At 44.5% G+C, this 21,480-nt stretch overlaps 2 protein-coding genes across 18 annotated transcripts in view; one reads left to right on the top strand and one right to left on the bottom strand.

The window, feature by feature from the left end:
* LOC308582584 (acylamino-acid-releasing enzyme-like) overlaps positions 1–21,480 on the top strand; it is a 61,083-nt gene that overhangs the window by 15,727 nt on the left and 23,876 nt on the right. For 11 of the 17 annotated variants that reach the window (XR_014005743.1, XR_014005744.1, XR_014005746.1 and 8 more), the window contains 7 exons: positions 869–1,004; positions 1,778–1,864; positions 2,180–2,260; positions 3,230–3,318; positions 4,099–4,289; positions 4,555–4,657; positions 5,195–5,301. Coding sequence is in view for 11 of the 17 variants with exons in the window: in XM_081185858.1 (XP_081041984.1) it covers positions 869–1,004; positions 1,778–1,864; positions 2,180–2,260; positions 3,230–3,318; positions 4,099–4,289; positions 4,555–4,657; positions 5,195–5,301 (794 nt within the window). In the remaining 6 variants the exon portion in view is untranslated. Of the gene's footprint in view, positions 1–868; positions 1,005–1,777; positions 1,865–2,179; positions 2,261–3,229; positions 3,319–4,098; positions 4,290–4,554; positions 4,658–5,194; positions 5,336–6,288; positions 6,445–21,480 lie in introns of those variants that run through there. The other 6 variants (XR_014005745.1, XM_081185853.1, XM_081185852.1 and 3 more) reach the window with 4 other exon arrangements.
* On the bottom strand, positions 14,595–16,694 carry LOC308582601 (taste receptor type 2 member 7-like). Its single transcript, XM_081185908.1, has one exon. It carries the CDS (start codon positions 15,773–15,775, stop codon positions 14,864–14,866), a length of 912 nt encoding a protein of 303 aa, XP_081042034.1. The 5' UTR covers positions 15,776–16,694; the 3' UTR covers positions 14,595–14,863.

Genomic DNA, 21,480 nt, shown 5'->3' with positions numbered 1-21,480 from the left:
GCTAGCAGCAAATCACAATGTGAAACCAAGATTTATTTCTGGCTTATGAGTAATGGTTTAATTTATCTTTGGTTGGTGCTATGTCCAAATTCAGCAGCCTTACTTAACCATGGTTTATTTGGCCACTTCACCCATATGCGCAACAGGCTACAAAGGAATTAAGGGAAGAACAGCCGGAAAACAAACCAAGCTTTAAAAAGCTGTGGATTGTTTGCTCGTATGTGAGATGATATGTGGTTTGTTGAACAAATTGTGGCCAGTACAAATTATGGTTTAGCATTACATTTTAATGTGGTCACTGTATATAGCAACATAGAAACAGTAAGCAATGTCATCTCGGGAATACCTTCAGAAAGAAATCTCATCAACCTTGTGCTTGGAATAAAAGCTCATCCATGGTTTGTGCTAATTATAGTTAAGACACCATAGGCAAACCATGGTTTTGAGCTGCTTGTTTGCTTTAGTTTTCCTTTTGTTCAGCACTCATTTTTCCTTGAAACAATTGGCTCCAGAGGTAGAGTAACATCCATAATTGAAGTTTATGAATTCTGGCAAACTATGGTTTGATATCTTGGTTTGGCAGCTTATCACAAACACTGACTTTGGAAATAATATAAGTTCAGCCATAAAACAAGCCATGATTTGCACTTGCAAACCATGGTTTGGCATGCCAGTTGAATACATCCTTAGTGAAACAAACAGTTGTGTAAATTCCCTTGTGGATTGCAACAAATGCAGACTCCATCAAAGATAGATATTTGAGGACAAAGCTAGTGCTATATAGGCTACCTGCAACGCTAAGAGATCTTGTGCAGCACACTGTTTGGTCCTTCAGGTTAAGTAACGAACTATTATACCTGCTTCACAGAAGGTAGGAGTGCTTCCCCCTGCAGGACGTGAGCTGGAACTGCAGTGGACGAGTGTGGAGGAAGCCTCTGTACTGCCAGATATGGAATGGAAGATTCTCACAGTACATCCTCCCATGACTGAGGACAACCAGTACAGTAAGGATGCAGGAACAGGGAGCCTCAGGCCAGGCACTTGACTCACTCTCTCTCGCACACTGTTGGTTGTGCTTTACTCTGTACTATGCAGTAAGTTTGTCTTAAGTGGGACTAGGTTTGGCTGTCTGGCATAAGTACAGTTTGTAGGGGGACAGCCTGGCTTATGGGAATGGTCAGGGCTCCTGCATAGTTGAGGTGCATTCTTCATTAATTTATTTTGTGTGTTGTTTTTTAAATCTAACTAAAGAGTAATCTGAGCTTGGTGTAGAAATGGGGGATAGATTCATCACCTTGCCCTGAGTGCTAGGACAGCCCAAATAGAGTTAAATAGGATGAATGGAATAAAAGAGTTCAGCATTGGGTAGCCTGGATTCTTCATCCATAGTGTCACTGTAATGTTTGAGCTGCAGAGGAAAATTGGAAAGGACATTGCACTGATGGTCCTTCATATCATAAGTTAAAGTCTTAAGGCAAGCATCCCCAAACTCGGCCCTCCAGATGTTTTGGGACTACAGTTCCCATCATCCCTGACCACTGGACCTGTTAGCTAGGGATGATGGGAGTTGTTGTTCCAAAACATCTGGAGGGCCGAGTTTGGGGATGCCTGTCTTAAGGTCTTCTTTTGCATTTGGGGCCCTGAGCAGGAGGAGGTGCTAGGTGGAGGAGGAGGGGTGCCTGTCAAGCCCTGGGGTTGCAGGTTGACTCCTCCAGGGTGGTGAAGTTTGAAAAATGGCGCTCAGCAGCAAACAGCTAACGTGTGACCTTTTTTGCAGCTGGCCAGGCATTTGAAGCCCTGTTGCTGACTCCTCAGGGGAACAAACGAGGAGAAAAGACATTTCCCCTTATTGTTTCTCCACATGGTAAGTCACCACAGCTCTTTTCTGCTGCCTGCCCTGACAGCTGGCCCCATCCTTCTTTGCTTCCTTCTCATCGTTCTGTTAGGACCCTATCCAAGGTGATCATTTTACATTTTTCCCTATGAGAGCAGAAATCTTAAGACTGAATTCTGAAATGTAAAGAGGACATTTCCAACCTTTTGCCTATTTTCTTATTTCCGAAACATAAACTTCTCAGCTTCTAATTGTGAAGGGGATATATGGCAGTGGTGCCTTGACTTCTCTGAACTCTTTCCCCAAATTGGGAGATGGCCTTTAAAGCTGACATTCTGTTTCCAGGTGGCCCCCATGCTGTCTTTGATGCTTGTTGGCGTTCTAAAATGGCAAGTCTCTGCCAGTTGGGTTTTGCTGTGCTCATGGGTGAGTGCCAGAAGACCCCTGTCTCCCAAACCACATACACTCCTTGCTGCTACTCCTGAGGGCTTGATGATAGAGTCAGCACAAGCATTTTACTGTGTGTCTAACAATCCAGTGTACAGTTGTGTATTGGATGGGAGAAGGATGCCTTTCTGAAAAAGAATAGCCATTTGACTTCTTGAAGGATGTCCTCAAATTTCCAATTTCCTCTCAGCCCTCCCACCTGCCCCCCTTGAGAAAAAAAATGCCATGAACAAGCCAGGAAGTTATTTCCAGTTCTGCAGAGCTGGGTTAAACAAGCCTTTTTCTGATTCATTCTTACTGCTTAAGAAATGACTCTGCTTGAGAAATACCTCAGCAAGTTTAGTATGCATTGTGACAAAAAGAGGGTGAGATTGTCTTGGTGTGTCCTAGCAGAGGTTGGAAAACAGAACAAGAAATTCCCTGTCAAATGGCCCTGAAGGGGTTCTATGTGTGTGAGAAGACAATGGAGCCTCATTTGACCTAAAGCTAAGGGTATGCAGAGGCAGAATTTTCTGTACTCTGCAACCCAGGCAGTGGCTTGCAATTCAGTTTCTAGGCAGCACTTAAGCCAGTTTCCTGGTTCAAATTTTGTGGCGAACTGTGATTTGCCTGGAAAACAGGAAATCCACTCTCAAGCCAGACATGTGCCAGGGGTAGAGAAGCACTCAAGCCGAGTGCTTGTTTCCATTCCAACAAATCAGTTTATTGTAATGGCAACATTATGTGTAAACTGGACCAACATGACAACAATATCCAGTAAGTGTGCCATAGGAAATTGAAAGCAGGATATTGTCTTGCATGTGGTTTGTAATAGTTTCATGTTCAGACATAAGTGTTCCCTGCACTGCATGTTCACTGTGCCAAGCACACCTCAGGGGAACAGAAAAGCTCTGAATGTCCCTTGATGCCACAACCACTCACACTTTGCTTTGCCTTTTTTCTGGGCAGTGAATTACAGGGGTTCTCTGGGCTTTGGGCAAGCCAGCATCGAGTCTCTAATCTCCCATGTGGGAGTGCAAGATGTGGAGGACACACAGGTCAGACCCTTTCCTTTCTTTCCCCATTCCCTGGGGTAAGGCCAAGCTTTGACAATAGAAGAACAAAGGATGATAATGGCACTGAGTATCAGTTTGCCCTGCTTATAATAGCAGGCAACCCATTTCCCCTTTAGCAGCTGGTGGGGCTGCATGGGTGGGGCTCTGTCCCTGTACTGGCTTCCCAACACCATGGGCTGCTACAGCTTACTGAAGGCTGAGGGGTAAGGAGTTCAGCGCATAGTGGCAGGGTCATTGAATGGGCTCACAGTGCACCATGCTACGGGGTGGGAAGGAGAGGTAATCACAAAGCCCACCTAAAATTATCTATAGGCTCTGCACACATGAAGACTGTTCTGTTCAACCCCTTTTCATCTCAGCAGCTTGTGAGAGGTCATGGCAAAGCCATACCTGCCAGCTTGACTGATGGCATAGATCTCCTTGGTCAAGTGTGAGATGTGTTTTTGAACAGCAGAAAACCCCTGGACCTTGAGCCCAGGGGCACTAATGGGTCAGCTCCATGCAGAGACATCTGTAGGCAGTTCTCTGCCAGCATCCCTCAAGAAAGCACCCTCTGCCTTGTGCAATCAGTTGATGTTCACTGAGCTTTGGGGGATGAGGTCAGGAGGGGCTGGGGAATCACATGTGAGAGTGGATATGATAGGCTACAGGCTCAGGATTGAGGGCTGCCTTCCCCACCCCTGCTGGTTGAGCCTTTTTGGAAAGAGGCTTGCACCAGTCCCTGCAAACATACCTGACTTTGACTTATTTTGGCTCTGGCAGTTGGCAGTGAAATTGGCATTACGGACGGAACCTCTGGACCCAGATAGAATTGCTTTGCTGGGAGGGTCTCATGGTGGCTTTGTCTGCTGCCATTTGATTGCCCGATACCCAGAGATGTACAAAGCCTGTGTAGTCAGAAGCCCTGTCATTAACATGGCCACTCTACTGGGGACCTCTGACATCCCTGACTGGTAAGGAACTTAACTTCATTTTTTTCTGCCTTGCCCAAGCCATTTTCATTCGCCCATCTCTCTGCCATGTCCCTTTCCTGTGTCAGTTTGAACCAATCTCCCTAATCCTCACTATTCAGGTTGCATTCACCCTCTCTTCTTCTCTGACCCCATTGCCCCACTCAACAAGGCCACTTCTACAGCTATCTGAAATAGTTTTTGTTTGGCTCCTTGATAGAGCTCAGGATTGAGGGCATGATGCTAACGGACTGCATCATTTCCATAGGAGGTATGCAGTGCTAGGTCTCCCATACTGCTTTGAGAGGATTCCTACTGAGGAAGACCTGACTGCCATGCTGCTCTGCTCCCCTATAATTCATGCTGCAAAGGTAGGAGACAGTTAGTGGAACTGTTCATTGGATGTAGCATGTGTCCCTCTAGGAGGTGCCGTTTTTTGTTGGGTCATCCCCCAGCCCACCCTTTGTGGCATATGTAGGGCTCTGTGTATTGCCCCAGTTTGGCACCAAAACTGTACTGCTGCTTAATTTGCATCTGCATTTGCAGTATATAATTCAGCATCCTGAGAACCATTATGGCTGAAGACAGACTTGACTGTACATGAAAAATGCTTCCTGATATTTGAGCAGCCAGAAGAAAAGCTAAATAGGATTTCTGGAGTGTGTGCATAATCTCATTGTCCTTAATGGCAGCAGGGATGCCCTTGACTATATCTATAAACAGCAGAAGTCAAATAGGCATCTAAGTTCCACTGGCTTCATTTGCATGGTCTATATAGTTGCAGGGTTCTAATTTTCTTGGCACAGCATTTTTATTTTTTACTTTAGTGAAAAGGCAGATTTTGGTACTTGGCTCCAGGCAAGAAGCAGGGCCTTGTTTTTGTTAGTCTCACCCTCCTTCCCCTACAGGTGCACACACCATTATTGATGTATGTGGGTGCCAAGGACCGGCGAGTGTCTCCATACCAAGCTCTGGAATATTACCGTGTGCTGCGAGCCAGAGGTATCCCTGTGCAGTGAGTTCTCATCCTTTGCCTTCCACATATTTGGGTTAGCAATCTTCACACTTTTGCTTGAATGGAATCCCATGCCCGGTAGCTGAGCTATTCTCTCTTCCAGAATGTATTGAAACAATCAGTGTTTGTCTCTCGCAAAACTAATCCAAATCTGAGAGCATGCATACTTTGAGGAGACATGCCAGGACCCTTCTTCCAAGCTTTTCACATTGCATATGCATAACTGCTCTGGTTTCTCCTCAGTGTTGTTCCTTATGTTTGGCCAAGGCCTTCTCTTAAATACGGAGAGTGAACACACCAGGGAATTAAGGTTTCTCTATATTTGACTACAGTACACTTGGAATCACTGGCTTGGTGGCTGTTGGTGAAATAGCACCCTCAGTCACTTCCACTTGATGTTCATGAAGCTTCTGAGCCCTTCCTCGGTTTGCTGCCCCATTTATCTTGAGGTGGTGAGAGTGATTACCTTCACACCCTTCTGGAAAAGTGCATGGAATTGAATGGGGAAGCTAGAAGAGTAATGCTTCTCACTTCCTCCTTCAGCTGTATATGCTTAGACTCAGGTCAGTACCTGAGCAGCTGAATAGTAAGCAGAATAACTAAGAGGATAGGAGAGGAAGGAAAGCAATTTGGGAGTCTAGGAGGAGGACAGTGGAGCAACTGGTGGCTGGTGGAGGGAGGAGGCAGAGAGGTGAAAATTGGGTGCTGCGGGAGTCAGTAGAGAAAGAGAATTAAGTGCCAGAGAGCAAAGGCACACACATGTATTTGCAAGTTGGATACAGTAAAATTGATCCTCTTGAAATGACATAATTTATTCTTAAGTATCACCAGCATCATTGTGTATGTCTGCATTGACTGAACCATGAAAACGACAGCTCTGGAACTTTCCAGTCCTGCCATGGCACAAAACCCTGGATCCAAGGCACAGATCATCCTGGGAATTCTAGAGGATCAGCTTTAATTCTACTGGATCTGATTTTTACCCAGACCCCATAGGAAAGCGAAGTCTCTCTCTGTGTGTGTCCGCGCATCTGTTGTGAGGGGAAATGATTTGAGAAGGTGACAAAGAGAGAAGAACAGCCGGAGGGGGTGGTGCTGATGGCATTCTCTCATAATTCCAAATGTTCCCAGAGGACCAAAAAGGTTGGTGACTCCTGAGCTATGCCATCCTTGCTTCCTTTTGCCCATTGTGCCTTGCCTAAATTAGATTTCTTATCAGGAGAAGCAGCAAGCTAACCAGTAGGTGGTGCTGGTGCTATAGTATCTACCCTTTCAGTCAAAGGGGAGAAATTCCCTCTATGCAAAGCGTACTAGGTACGCTATATTATTGCTACTTTGATCAGTTTTCACTCAGTTAAGCAATTGTCCACACTTTGGATACTCCTTAAGATCACTTTTTGCATATCTGTGTGGCATAGTTTCTTTTAAAATTGTAGTATCAGGAAAATGATGCAATCTGTAACAAATCTAAAGTTGAACAACTCTGTATCTGGAACGACTAGCTTCAGCATCTAACTTGCATTACAAAAGAGGCTAAATGGACACGTACAAGATAATCTGTTAGTGCTAGAAGCACATTATGGAGGACTTCAGCAATAAATATCTGTGGCTGGGTTGCAAGGCATCAATACCAAAGGGGGAAGTAAGGATTGAACTGAGAGAAGATATGGAAGGATAAAAGAAAACATTTCAGAGTTACTTTTCTACAGTGGTGCCTCGCAAGACGAAAATAATCCGTTCCGCGAGTCTCTTCGTCTAGCGGTTTTTTCGTCTTGCGAAGCAACCCTATTAGCGGATTAGCGCTATTAGCGGTTTAGCGGATTAGCTGCTATTAAAGGCTTAGCGGCTTAGCGGCTAAAAGGCTATTAGCGGCTTAGCGTCTTAGAAAAAGGGGGGGAGCAAAAAAAAATTGGAACACTTGCAAGACGTTTTCGTCTTGCGAAGCAAGCCCATAGGGAAATTCGTCTTGCGAAACAGCTCAAAAACGGAAAACCCTTTCGTCTAGTGGGGTTTCCGTCTTGCGAGGCATTCGTCTTGCGGGGCACCACTGTATATGGTAACTGTGTGGAGACATTTTGGTCATAAATAACAGTATAAGGCAGGGGTGGGACTTGGATGAAACTACATTTTATAATCTGTTCTGTTTTTGCTAACCTGTAAAAAAGGCCATGTACAGCTAAAGGAATTGATTTCATATAGTGCCAGCCCAATGCCCACAGGAACCATGGTGCCTGCAAAGACTTTAACTGGTGCTTACAAGCAAGGTCCCCAGACTCTGAGCTGCTTCTTTTTTAAAAAATGAATGTCTCTAACCCTCCTAGAAAGGAGTTATGGAATCAGTGTGGTGTAGTGGTTAAGAGCGGTAGTCTCGTAATCTGGTGAACCGGGTTCGCGTCTCCGCTCCTCCACAGGCAGCTGCTGGGTGACCTTGGGCCAGTCACACTTCTCTGAAGTATCTCAGCCCCACTCACCTCACAGAGTGTTTGTTGTGGGGGAGGAAGGGAAAGGAGAATGCTAGCCGCTTTGAGACTCTTTCGGGTAGTGATAAAGCGGGATATCAAACCCAAACTCCTCCTCCTCCTCCTTCTTCTTCTTCAAACTGGGTAGGTACCCTTCTAAATGATTTCTGTAAAATGAGTGAGGCTGGCTTCTCCTGCCTGTCATTGTTTCTAATTATTGAAGTTAGAGCTGTGATTGATAAGTGAGTTGTTTGAGGCAGCAGGAATTGCTGGGGTTCTAAGGAGCTGCTGTGTCCCTCACCCTTTTAGTGTACCTTTACTGCTCTGTTTTTCTAGGAGTCCTTGGAGTGCCTGGAATCTCCACTATTTGCCCTACTCTTTTTCCCTATCAACCAGGATGCATTTTTCCTGTGTTGATTTTGTCTAAGATCAGGTTATTTTCTGCAAATATGACTACACAGTAGGCGAAGCTAGGTGTTAAAGAATCCCCTCCTCAAATAGCAAAATGCAAAACATTGAAATGAACCTTAAGACATTTCTGTAGGTGTGGGAACTGTTGTCCAGGCACTCATTTAGAATTAATTGTATAGTTAGCTTAAAGTACAATGGTGTACATGTCTTATTCAGAAGTATTGCTCCTTGTGTTTAATGGGGCTAACTCCCAGGTAAGTAGGTGCAGGATGGCAGCCTAGGCTTTGGTTTAGGATTGGCATGGAATAAAACAGGGTTCTTGATCTGTAACTCCGCACTGACTTCCCATGATAAATTTGAGGTATTCTGGTGGACAGGGGAGCAGCAATGACTGTACACACTAATTTTGTGTTACGTGTGTGGCTGCCATTTTGTGACAGGCACCCTCAGCACTCTCAAAATTCAAAATGTGCTCAACTGGTCCAAAGAGGTTGGCAACCCCTGTCTTATATGCTTATTTACTACAAAATCATGGTATGCAAAATATTGGGGAAAGGCTCGGATGCCAAACATGACTGAGTGGGAATTGAAAATTTATTAATAGGAAGTAATGGGGAAGCTTACAAGTTATATAGGGGTTAATGAAGGGAAGGAAATGATTAAGAGACTTGTTCAGAACTGGAAAAAGAAGTATGTTTTTTATTGGTATAATAAGGCACATACTTCAGGGACTTTACATTTTTTTACTTGACATGCTGTAACAAGAAACAGGTAGTGAAGTGCAAAATCAAAGAATGGATGTACTATATAGCGTGGAAGTGTTGCGTAGCCTAGTTATGTTATTAAACTTGATATGCATATGCGTTGCATTCCTAAGTAAATTCCAAATGGTGGCTGCAGTACACAGTGGAAACCATAGTTTGTTTTCGGTTGCACTATTATGCCTACAAAGTAGGTTGCAAACTTTCAAATCTTGTATGTTCTTTCTCAGACATAGCTGTTTAGAGGAAGTCTTTTTTTAAAGACTGTGTTCCGTTTTATAGCAGAAGAGCCGAAGGGAAACAGAAGGGTGATGGAAAGGGTGGCACAAAGACCACCCCTGTTAGTACAATCAGTTTCCTATATCCACAGGCATCAGAATATAGTACAGTGGTACCTCGGGTTACATACGCTTCAGGTTACAGACTCCGCTAACCCAGAAATAGTACCTCGGGTTAAGAACTTTGCTTCAGGATGAGAACAGAAATCGTGTGGCGGCAGCGGGCGGCCCCATTAGCTAAAGTGGTGCTTCAGGTTAAGAACAGTTTCAGGTTAAGAACGGACCTCCAGAACAAATTAAGTTCTTAACCCGAGGTACCACTGTACATGGTCCACAGATAATATAACTGGTGTCCCAGAACACCTATTAACATCTCATCCTGCAGAGCAAGATGGTTCGTTCTTACAAAGCCAAGTAGGTTGTGGAACACCCATGATTTAGCAGACCTATTTTCCCATGCCTAGGCTAGGCTGTAGGATCACTGTGCTGTTTATTTGCCGTGACCCCCGCTAATTGATTTACAAACCACGATTAGCGATTTATTAGCTGCCCGGCACGCTTCCACTCCAGCTCCTCACCGTCACGGCCAGCAGAGCTTCGCACAGCGGTGTAAAACTGTCACCTGCTTGATTCAGCTTCGCAGACAAACACACAGAGTCCCGTTTGTCTCTATACAGCATTTATTTCCAACATTTCTCAGGTATTTCCAGGGCTATTAGCAGCCATGCCAAGACCACGTCTTTTCCCCACAAAGTTCAAAGTGGGACTGGCAAACTTTGCCCAAGCTCCGCCCGAGCTTCTAAAAATGACGTCAGAATGGTGTAGCATCATGGGAAAAGCTTAACTCGTTAAGTTCAAGCTCCCACACCCCCCCTTGCTGCACCTTCTGACAAGACCCTTTTGAGTTCAACACCTTCCCCTTTGCCTTGTGCTCTTTCCCAGCATCTTTCCCAGGCACCCGTTGAACCCCTTCAACACTCCCAGAATCACACTGTGCGAACCAGGCCCACGCGCTTGTCGCCTGGTACCTGTCCGGCGGAATTCCCTTCGTTGAGCGACTAGATCTTCTGGGCACAAACTCAGATGTTACCTCTGACTCACTGCCACCAGGACCTGTGTCCTCACCCTCACGGGATTCCCCCTCTGACTTAAAACGTTTTCGGACCTTCTCCATTACACTTACCGGAGAACTGGGCTCGCTTTTGGGTGTTCTCTTAACCTGTGGAGAAACTACAGATACCTTCTCCTGTTCCTGACTTTGGTCAGTTCCCTGATCGTCATCATCAGACTCAGTTTCTTCTTCCTCCCCTTCTTCCCCCTCAGAATCTTCCTGTTCTGAATCAGAGAGACACTCTGAGAGAACATCACGCTTGGCAGCAGGTTTTGACTTTTCATCCTGCTCATAGAACTCAGCGTGTTTGCTGATCAGTAACTTACTCTGATCACCTGATGGAAATGCAAATCTCCACGCATTCGCTGTTGGCTCATACCCACAGAAGATCATTTTTCGGAACTTGGATCCATCTGGCCCCTGCAACGCTGCAGGTACTGACACAGATGCATGCGATCCAAACCTGCGCAAAAAATGAATCTGGGGTTTCCTGCCATGCAACAGCCCAAACGGTGTGTCCCCTACCATGGAATTGTAGGTGCGGTTCCAGGTGAAGCTCACATACTTGATTGCCTCCAACCAAAACCTTGGAGGTAACCCAGAATCTTTCAGCAACACCTGAGCAGTTTTAACCAGAGCCTGACTCATCTGCTCTGCCTTCCCCCCCTGATTGGGTGCAGTCACTGTGTGACGTATTCCTTTCTTGCGAAAGTACTTCTGCAAAACAGAACCTGTAAACTCAGCTCCCCTGTCACTTGTGACAGCTTGCACTTTGGTGGAAAACTTTTGTTCCACCTCCTCAATCCAACGTTTGATCAGCTGTGCTGCATCATCCTTGGATTTAAGACCATGTGTCCAGGAATTCTGGGTAAAATTATCCTGCATTGAGAGCAGATATCTTGACCCCCCCAGACTTGGTTCCTTCACAGGACCCCACAAATCTATGTGAATTTGTTCAAAAGGCCTAGTGGTTATCCTCTCAATCTTTGGATAACTGCATCCTTTTATCTTTGCCAGCTTGCAAGTTTCACAACTTACATCATGTCTACATTCTGAAATCTTACACCCTTTAGAAACTTCCGGCAGCACCTGTAGTTCTTCTACTGAACTATGAGCCGTCCTAGCATGCCAAATATGTGCACATTGCACTTGAGCGGGAATCTCAGTACACAGGGCTTGTGCTTTCTCAACCTTCCCCTCACCCTCCAGAGACGTTTTAAGAATGAAAAGATCATTCTGCCCCTTTTTAACCTTGGCAAGCATCCTCCCTCCTTTGGAGATTGTGCACACATCATCCTGAAAAGAAAACGTAAATCCCTTTTTCAGTAAATAAGGCACAGATAACAGACAGTGGTGCATCCCAGGAACGGTACAACACTCCAGCGTTTCCTGCAAAACACGAAAATGCAGATTTACAACGTTAGTCAGATTTCCTTTCTGTCCATTTGCAAACAGTACAGATTTCCCGGCAGGTATTGCCGTGCACTTCCACCGCTCGACAGCAGGTGTCTCTGGAATCAAATTGCGATTAGCTGCAGAGTCAATAACAAAACGAAACTTGGAATTTTCCACACAGCCGTCTTCGAACAAAGCCATGCTCGCTGCTATCTGATACGTCTCGTGTTGTTTTCCACGTCCTCCTCTTGCGTTCCCAGGCTGGCCTCCTCTCCCAGACTGGTTCCCATGGAAACCCGACTGATTTCCATGATAGGTGTCCTTGAAGGCTTCCTGCCCAGCTGCTCTCGCTTTCTGTGGGCAGTCTCTTCTCAAATGACTGTGAGATCCACACACGTAACACCGACGAGCTGCAAAAGCCTGAACAAAGCTCTCATCTTGCTTCGCCCCCCCCTTTTTCCCGGTGGAGCTTGCTGCGCCAGACTTGCTCTCCCTGAGCCGTCTCTCCTGTTCGTCAGCCAAGCGTCCTGTGACGTAGGCCAAAGTCAGATCTTGCGGATTCATAGATTCCAAAGTTAGACATAAATTGTCATAACTTTTGTCCAGAGAGCTTAGCAAAATATAAACCTTCAATTCATCAGTAAAGTTCACCTGCAACAGCCGCAGTTCATTAAACACAGAGAGCATCTCTGTAACATGTTGTCTTATGTCCCCACCTGGACGTAGCTTCATTTCAAACAACCGCCTGGTGGTATGGATTTTAGCACCAGCCGTGGTTCTGTGGTGCACTCTTTCAAGAGCAGCATACGCTTCATGCGCAGTTTCCAAACCCTCCACATGGGGCAACTGTGAACCCTCCAAACTGAGCACTATAGCTCCCAGGGCTTTCTGATTTTTCCTCCGCGAAGCATGCGCATCTGCAATTACTGCTGCTGCAGCTCCGGCGGCTGGCTGAGGCAGTGGAGGCCCTAGGACCGCGTCCCACAGACCCTTGGCTACCAGCCAGGCCTTCAGCTTTCTGCTCCATTCTCCCCAATTTTGGCCGTTTAATTTTTCGAAGGGTACGGAGAATGATTCATGGCCGTCCGCCATCTCTTTCCGTTCTCCCAAGGGGCCCCAAGCTGTACTTACAAACGCACCAGCTCCTCCGGCTCCTTAGTTCCGTGGAGAAACGACACCTCAGCTGCTCTCAGCTCTTGGCAGTTCTCAGCAACTTGGCTCCACAGCAACGCAGGCACTTCTCTGCGTCTTGCAGCTGCCGCTTGCTTGTTTGCTTCTGCCTGCACTTCCTGCCGTTTCTGCTCGACACCGCAGATCAAAGCTCCCGACAGTTTTACAAGCGGTGATGACCCATAACCTGTGCTGTTTATTTGCCGTGACCCCCGCTAATTGATTTACGAACCACGATTAGCGATTTATTAGCTGCCCAGCACGCTTCCACTCCAGCTCCTCACCGTCACGGCCAGCAGAGCTTCGCACAGCGGTGTAAAACTGTCACCTGCTTGATTCAGCTTCTCAGACAAACACACAGAGTCCCGTTTGTCTCTATACAGCATTTATTTCCAACATTTCTCAGGTATTTCCAGGGCTATTAGCAGCCATGCCAAGACCACGTCTTTTCCCCACAAAGTTCAAAGTGGGACTGGCAAACTTTGCCCAAGCTCCGCCCGAGCTTCTAAAAATGACGTCAGAATGGTGTAGCATCATGGGAAAAGCTTAACTCGTTAAGTTCAAGCTCCCACAATCACCTGGAGTAGCCAGAAGATGAAGTGATGTCTGAGCTTTGCCCTGAAGGGCAGCTCAGACATCATTAGAATTGCTAACAGAAAGCCGCACAAATGCCTTATGCTTCTACTTTTTCATGTTTTCCAAACATCTCAATATAACAAACCTTTGGCTATCACAGCGTAGGACTTACATCAACCTCGACTAATGGTTTTCTAACTTACTTTCTGATTTTGCATATTATTTTATTTTTATTTTTTCAAATGCTTTTTATTGAGATTTAAGTTATTGCGATAAAATCCAAATCCTAAATAAACTCCTTCTTAGTCCTTTTTCGCAATAATTCACATAATGCTCCTTACAAAACTTTTTGCAACCCTACAAGCGATGTCAATTGATTACAATTGTCTTCCAAATATATCATAAATTTCTTCCAATCTTTCAGGAAAGTCTGGTCTTGCTAGTTCTGAATTTTCCCAGTTAATTTTGCCAACTCGGCATAGTCCATCAGTTTCATCAGGAAACTGATGGACTATGCCATCAGGAAGATCTGACTTAACCGAGGGCTCGTGCCAAGTGTTCGGCGCCCCCATCTCTCAGATCAGGGGGTGCATTGTGAACACCGCTGGCAAGGCAGCGCCCCCCGTCTCCTGGGGGGGGGTAGGAAGACTGCATACTTCCCATAGCAGCCCCTTAATTACCTCGTATGGGTCAGAGAGATGTTATTGTCGGCCATCTTCCAACGTGCCACCTGGTGGCCCCCCTGTATTTCAAAAACAATTTGTAGATATCCTAATAGTCTGAAAACCTAAAGGTCCACAGTTGTGAGTTTGCATTAACCACAGTTTGAAAACAGTGACCCAGTGTTGTTACCTATGCATCATTTCAAAGATAGAGTATTATATGTTTAAAATGCCATTACAAAGTGTTCAAGATTCACAGGATGATGGGGGGGGGCACTATTGGATTGTTGTTTTATTTTTATTAGGTATTTTGTGGTTTTATATCTTGATTTTATTCTGTGAACCGCCCTGAGACCCCCAGGTATAGGGTGGTATATAAATTCAATTAATAATAATAATAATAATAATAATAATAATAATAATAATAATAATAATAATAATAAATAATAAATAATTAATAATAATAGAATCATTCAGTCAACCAGTGCTAGGATAAAGTTCTCTTTAAGGTGGATGAGCTGTTGAGGATCAGATTAAATTTGAGGTTTGCTTGCTTGCTGGCTGGAAACTGTGGGAAGCAAAAGATTGAAGCCACCTGTCACCATACCATAGTCCCAGTCCAGCTTCCCCATGCCCTTCAGTGTCAGCTCTTTACCTTAAAAAAAACAAACACAACAAAAAAAGCAACCTAGGGCAAACTACATGACAATTATGACATTTAAAATACCTGTGATATTTTTTAAGGCTTTGCTCCTGAAAGAATCTGGGTAGCTGCCTGCTTGAGTTTGGGATTAACAAACACCAGGAGGATACCGTGAGCAGAGGGGCACATTAGCTGCACCACTGAACACATTATTGAACCAAATCTCTGTTCTGATTTTTCAAAGTATCGAAATACGAGCAATAGGTGTGCCATGTAAAAAGCGACATAAATGATCAGGAAGGAGAGCACTGTCCCAGCTGCCTTGATATGAGCTTCTGTTTGGCGGCTCCTGAAACTGGCTCCTTTACCTGTCATATTGCAGATATGTCTGCAGAGCGAGGCTACAACCATGATGGAGCAAAGTAAAGTCACAAGAAGGGGACAGCTTGAACCAGTAATTAAAAAGAAGAGTTGTAAAGAACTGCCAGTTTCTATCCATGAGTGTCCTTGGGTCATGTTTGTTACGTTGGCTGTTGTGGTGTTCTGATGTTGCACTGAAATGTTATGAAATGCATAGACAGAAAAGAGCAAGGAGGCAGCTAGAGATACTGCAAGAAGCCAGGACACCAGGTGTGATATCCTCAGCTTGCACCAAAGGAAGAGGGAGTGGGTGCTGTTCACTATCTTGATGCAATAGAAGACGCAGAACCAGGCAAGGAGCCAGTATCGGAAGAATATGACACAGCTTACAAAGACATGAATCATTCTCATCATTATGTGGTTAAACTCCAACTTTAAGTAGTGAATGATTATTACTGGAATCAACAAAACTGCGGCACAGATACTGGACGTTCCCATGGACAGAAGAAGTTGTTCCTTGGCATCGAGGGTCCTGCATTTAGCCCATTCAACAACCATCACTGCAGTTATAAAGCTATTGGAGATGAACCCACAGAGGGCCATGTCGATTACAACCACCAGAAAGGCAATGATTTGGGAAGAAGGCATATTTCCGGGTTCTTGCAGATTGCTGTATAGGTAGTCGTTTGCCAGCCAAAGTTGTTGAGTTCAAATGGAGAGTGCAAGTGTGGTAGCAGATCAGCGACATGCTTTTTAATGCATTGGGAACTATGCAAATGAACTGTGTGTCAAACTACCAATTTCCATAATGCTTTCATCTGGGGTAGTGGTGTTGATACTAACTATATAGAAGGGCTTCCTGTCACAAAACTTTGTATGTATCAGGAATGCTGCTTCAATTTGGTGTATATGTGACTAAGAAAGTTAGCCATAGGCAACCCCTTTGTGGCCCGGATTTTACTGCTCACTTAAAGAATAACAGGAGCTGGAAATACTGCTGTTGAAACAAGGAATAATCTGCCTCTGTAAACCACATTTGGAAGATGTTAGCTGGCTTGCTTACCCTCAGGTCCCCCTCATTTTGGTTTCCAGGAACTTCACAGCCAATTCTTATATTTGCTCCCAGATCATAAGCAAATTCTCAGGCCCCAAACCAAAAGCTTGTTCAGCCCTTGTCAGTGCAGTTTACCTTCCTAGTTCCTAGCTGCTCATCTCCTCACTTTCTCCCCCAAAATATTGTTTCTTCTTTATGGAAAGATGCACAATGGACGAGGCAGCTAGAAACCAGCATGTGACGGTCATAGTAGCAGGGTTAGCTCAGAGGCCTGTGTTAAAACATTCTCTTACTTTTTTTAAGCTTTACCAGAAGCATTTCTACTTATTTGGGACGCGGGTGGCGCTGTGGGTTAAACCACAAGTCTAGGACTTGCCAATCAGAAGGTCGGCGGTTTGAATCCCCACGATGGGGTGAGCTCCCGTTGCTCGATCCCTGCTCCTGCCAACCTAGCAGTTCGAAAGCACATCAAAGTGCAAGTAGATAAATAGTTACCGCTCTGGTGGGAAGGTAAACGGCGTTTCCGTGCGCTGCTCTGGTTCGCCAAAAGCAGCTTAGTCATGCTGGCCACATGACCCGGAAGCTGTACGCCGGCTCCCTTGGCTAATAAAGCAAGATGAGCACCGCAACCCCAGAGTCGGCCACGACTGGACCTAATGGTCAGGGGTCCCTTTACCTTTACCTATAGTTGAACTACGGAAGCATAAATTTTGGTGACCAGTTCTCAGCTAACTTACTGAATATGCTGAATACCTATTGATGTTTAAATCAACCTCAACCCTGCACTGTCCCGTAGGACACGCAAAATGTGAAACAAGCTTTTAATACTATCAGGTGCTTTCATTTCTTCTTTTTAGTTTTCACCAAAGGGCCTCAATACTTGTCATCCTGAGTAAAGAAATTTACAGTGCTCAAGGATGCTGCCCATGCCAAGATCTTAGACTCATACTGAGTCAACAGACACAGTCCAACTCAGTTTATTTATTGGCAGTTTTTATCACCCACCATTCACTGAATGTCTACTTGGAAGTTAATCCTATTACATTATATGGGCTTATTCTTAGGTGGGCGTACATAGACATCTAGGTAATTGATGTGTTTATCTTTCAGATAACGATAGGCTTTTTTTATTCTTTTGTGCAGGAAGGAGAAACCTATAGCCTCCAGATGTTTCTGAGCTACAGATCCCACCAACTAGCTTTGTTCAGGGGTGATGGGAGGTGTAATTCAGCAATATCTGGAGGTTCACCACACCTGCTTAAAAAGCACTTAGGTTTGTTTACAACTATTTGCCGAAAGTGAAATGTAAATATGGGTCCCTGATAAAGCACAGTGGTAACTATATCCATTCTTTATTTGCATTCCTGTAATTGCCGCTGAGGATTAAGTAGACTTAAGGTGACAGCAGATCATCTATTAACTATGAAAATAATGTTAGGGAAATGTAATGGATATAATATCCCTATTTACGCTGGATTCATCTATTTCAAAAAAGAGAGCCTTCAATACAATCGAAACCTGGGCTATACAGTGGGTGATACAAAACTGCAGATTTGACAGCAGATATAACCAGCTATTGCAAGAAAATAGGAAATAAGGCAACAGCAACATATCATCTCCACATAAAGACCCACCCAGTACCTTTAAAAAGAGGCATAAGTTAGCTTATCACCTAAACTACACTCACCTAAGCTTGGAAGGTGTATTAAAAGCTGGAGTGGTAAAAAAAAAGGAATCTGTGTTAACAGAAGATATCTAAATTTTCTATGATATGCAGGTGTTGTAATAACGAAAAGTCGACAAGAACTACAAGAAATGCTGGAATAACTGAACAAAGAATCAAATGAAAAATAAAAATATTTCTTTAGACTCAAAAGCTAAAGTGTTCAATACAGTGGTACCTCGGGTTAAGAACTTAACCTGAAACTGTTCTTAACCTGAGGTACCACTTTAGCTAATGGGGCCTCCCGCTGCTGCAACACGATTTCTGTTCTCATCCTGAAGCAAAGTTCTGAGGTACTATTTCTGGGTTAGCAGAGTCTGTAACCTGAAGTGTATGTAACCTGAAGCGTATGTAACCCGATGTACCACTGTATGTGCATATTAGCTGTGATGTGTTATGAAGAACTGGACACACAAAGAAACATGAAAATTTTAAGAATAATACAACATGCCACGGGACTCAATGTTAGGAATATCATTAAAAGATCGAAAAACTAATAATTGGGTACAAGGAAGACTGAAAGTTGTGGTTGTAATGGAAAAGGCCGTGAAGCTAAAGTGGGCAGGTCATGTGTCCAGGGACGATTCAGGCCAATAGAATAAAGCAGTGTTAGTATGGTGACCCTACAGTTTTAAAAGACCACCTATGTTCTCTAAGAAACCAGAACTATTTATTTTAGGCATAATGACATCTGATATTAAAAACAAAATAAGACTGCAGTTCATGTATGCAGTCACCACCGCCAGGAATCGGAAAAGGGAAACACCACCAACCAAGACAGAATGGCAAGCTAAACTGGTAGAATATCTAATGTTAGCGGAAAAAATGGAACCAGTGAGAGGAGCCTCAGAAAAGGAGGTAGACAAGGAATGGAAAATGGCGAGAGAATATCTCCAAGGATACTGCAATAGTAGAGGCTTTCTGACGTTAGAAGAATGAGTAACAACATATGGTATTAATACAAAAAACAATAATGACGAAATTAAATAATGGATATAAGTAGGAAGACGATGTTTGGATCTAATGGTTGCAGCAGGAAGAGTATTACGGACTTAAACAGAAGTATTCACATTTCTTTTTATTTCTGTTTGTTCCACTGTATATAGGCATGTTAAATTATGTGTAGGTAGCTACGATTAATTGAACAGGAACATAGATTTGAGCAGTTTGTAAACTTAAATGCTACCTTTTTCCTTTATGGGAAATCCTTTGCTATTTGTATTTTCTTTCTGATTATTATTTTCTTTGTTTATAAACTCAATAAAGATAATAAAAAAAAACCTATGTGATGGTTGGACCATCCAAAACTAACAGCAGAGCTTATGTGGATGCAGGAAGCAAACAACACAAAGTGATGGAGAGAACTTGAAGAGGGGTATATCCAAAGATCAGTGGAGGTGAGGAACAGGTTTAAGGATTAAAATTCTACAAGGGAGGCTGAAGCAGTATGTGGACTGAGAAGACCCAGAAGTGCAAGCTGGATTTCAAAGGGGCAGAGGAACCAGAGACCAAATCGCAAACATGTGCTGGATTATGGAAAAAGCTAGAGAGTTCCAGAAAAACATCTACTTTCGCTTCATTGACTATGCAAAAGCATTTGACTGTGTCGACCAGAGCAAACTATGGCAAGTTCTTAAAGAAATGGGAGTGCCTGATCAGCTCATCTGTCTCCTGAGATATCTCTATGTGGGACAAAAAGCAACTGGATATGGAATACCAGTAACTGATTGGTTCAAAATTGGGAAAAGAGCACGACAAGGCTGTATATTGTCTCCCTCCTTATTTAAGTTATACCGTATTTTTCGCTCCATTGGACGCACCGGACCATAGGAGGGGAAGAACAGGGAAATTTTTTTTTCTCTTGTTCTCCCCCTCTAAAACAAGGTGCGTTCAAGGTACATTCACCAGAGCTTGTGGGGCTGGCGGTGGGGGGAAGCGCTGCTCTCCCCCACCGCCAGCCTCAAAGATCCCTGAAGCCTTTGGAGCGCAGCGCCCCGCTGCCCTGCAGAGGTTTGCGCGCAGCCGTCCCCAAGCTAGAGCAGCGAGACGGAGCCCTCCATCTCGCTGTTCTGGCTTGGGAACAGCCTTGCTAGCTTCTGCAGGACAGCGGGGTGAAGGCACCCCGCTGCCCTGCAGAGGTTTGCGCGCAGCCGTCCCCAAGCTAGAGCAGCGAGACAGAGCGCTCCGCAGTGCTCCGTCTTCCTGTTCTGGCTTTGGGCTTAGCGGCGCAGCCTGCATTCGCTCTATAGGACGCACACACATTTCCCCTTAATTTTTGGAGGGGGAAATGTGCGTCCTATAGAACGAAAAATACTAAAATACCCAGGTGCATAAAAATGTTTTTACCTGGTGCTTAAAACACAACACTGGGTGTTGGGCATACAGTGGTACCTCTGGTTACATACACTTCAGGTTACGTACGCTTCAGGTTAAAGACTCAGATAACCCAGAAATAGTGCTTCAGGTTAATAACTTTGCTTCAGGATAAGAACAGAAATTGGGCTCCAGCGGTGTGGCAGCAGCAGGAGGCCCCATAAGCTAAAGTGGTGCTTCAGGTTAAGAACGGACCTCCGGATGGAATTAAGTACTTAACCCGAGGTACCACTGTATAAGCATTGTTTGCATTAGACATGACGCTAGGTTTTTAGAAGATCAGCCACAACAACAAACTACGTACTGCTTCTGGTTGAGAAGTGCTGAAACCAGGACTGGCTTATACCATAGAGCAGGCATTTCTAACTCCCAAGAGACTGTGATCTACTCCCAGTACAAAAAAAAATGGCAGTGATCTACCCATTGTCAGTGGAGGGAGGAGGAGCATTCGTGGGGGGGGGGTGAATTCCCCAGAGTTGTTGAGCTTTTGGGGGAAGGGAGGACTGCACAGAGTTTTTTGGCTCCCCCCCATGACTTTTTGTACACGATAAGGATCCCGCAATCTACCAGGATCAGCCGGGGATCTATCAGTAGATCACTATCTACTGGTTGGACATCCCTGCCATAGAGGTTTTTCCTGACTTATCACAGGGACACCCTCATTCCTCAGAACAAGTTCCAGCTGAACTGAGGTACTTGGTAACAATAAACTTAGAGTTGGAAGGGACCCAGAGGGTTGTTTAATCCAACCCTTCAATACAGGATTGATTGCTGCTTTAATTGATATGTTTATCTGTCAAATTCTGATAGGTTTTTCTTTCATCAGTATCTTTAAAGGCATAAATTTGTTTGCAGCTGTTTACAGAAAGGAAAATGCAAAGATGTGTGCCAGAGATAGCAGAGTGGTAAATATATCCCTTCTGTATTTGCATCCCTGTGATTGCTGGTGAGGATTAAACAGGCTTGAGACAGTGCCTTTGTTTAGATTTATGAAACTTCTAATTCTTTCATTACCTCTCTGCTTCAGTTGCCCATTGGGATGTAGATAACAACAGAACAGAAGGAAATGCAGACAATTCATTTGACCAATATGGTTCTACATGTCTATACTTTCGAATAGCTGCTCTTTTTTGTATAAGTGAATATGGAAGGTCAATATCCAATCAAATGGCTCTGAACTAAAGCTCATACATCAGTCATAAG

This window comes from Podarcis bocagei (assembly GCF_964188305.1).
Source record: "Podarcis bocagei genome assembly, chromosome: 2".
NCBI classification, from domain to species: Eukaryota; Metazoa; Chordata; class Lepidosauria; order Squamata; family Lacertidae; genus Podarcis; species Podarcis bocagei.
Note: the sequence above shows the minus strand (reverse complement) of the source record. Positions and strands in the feature narration are given on the sequence as shown.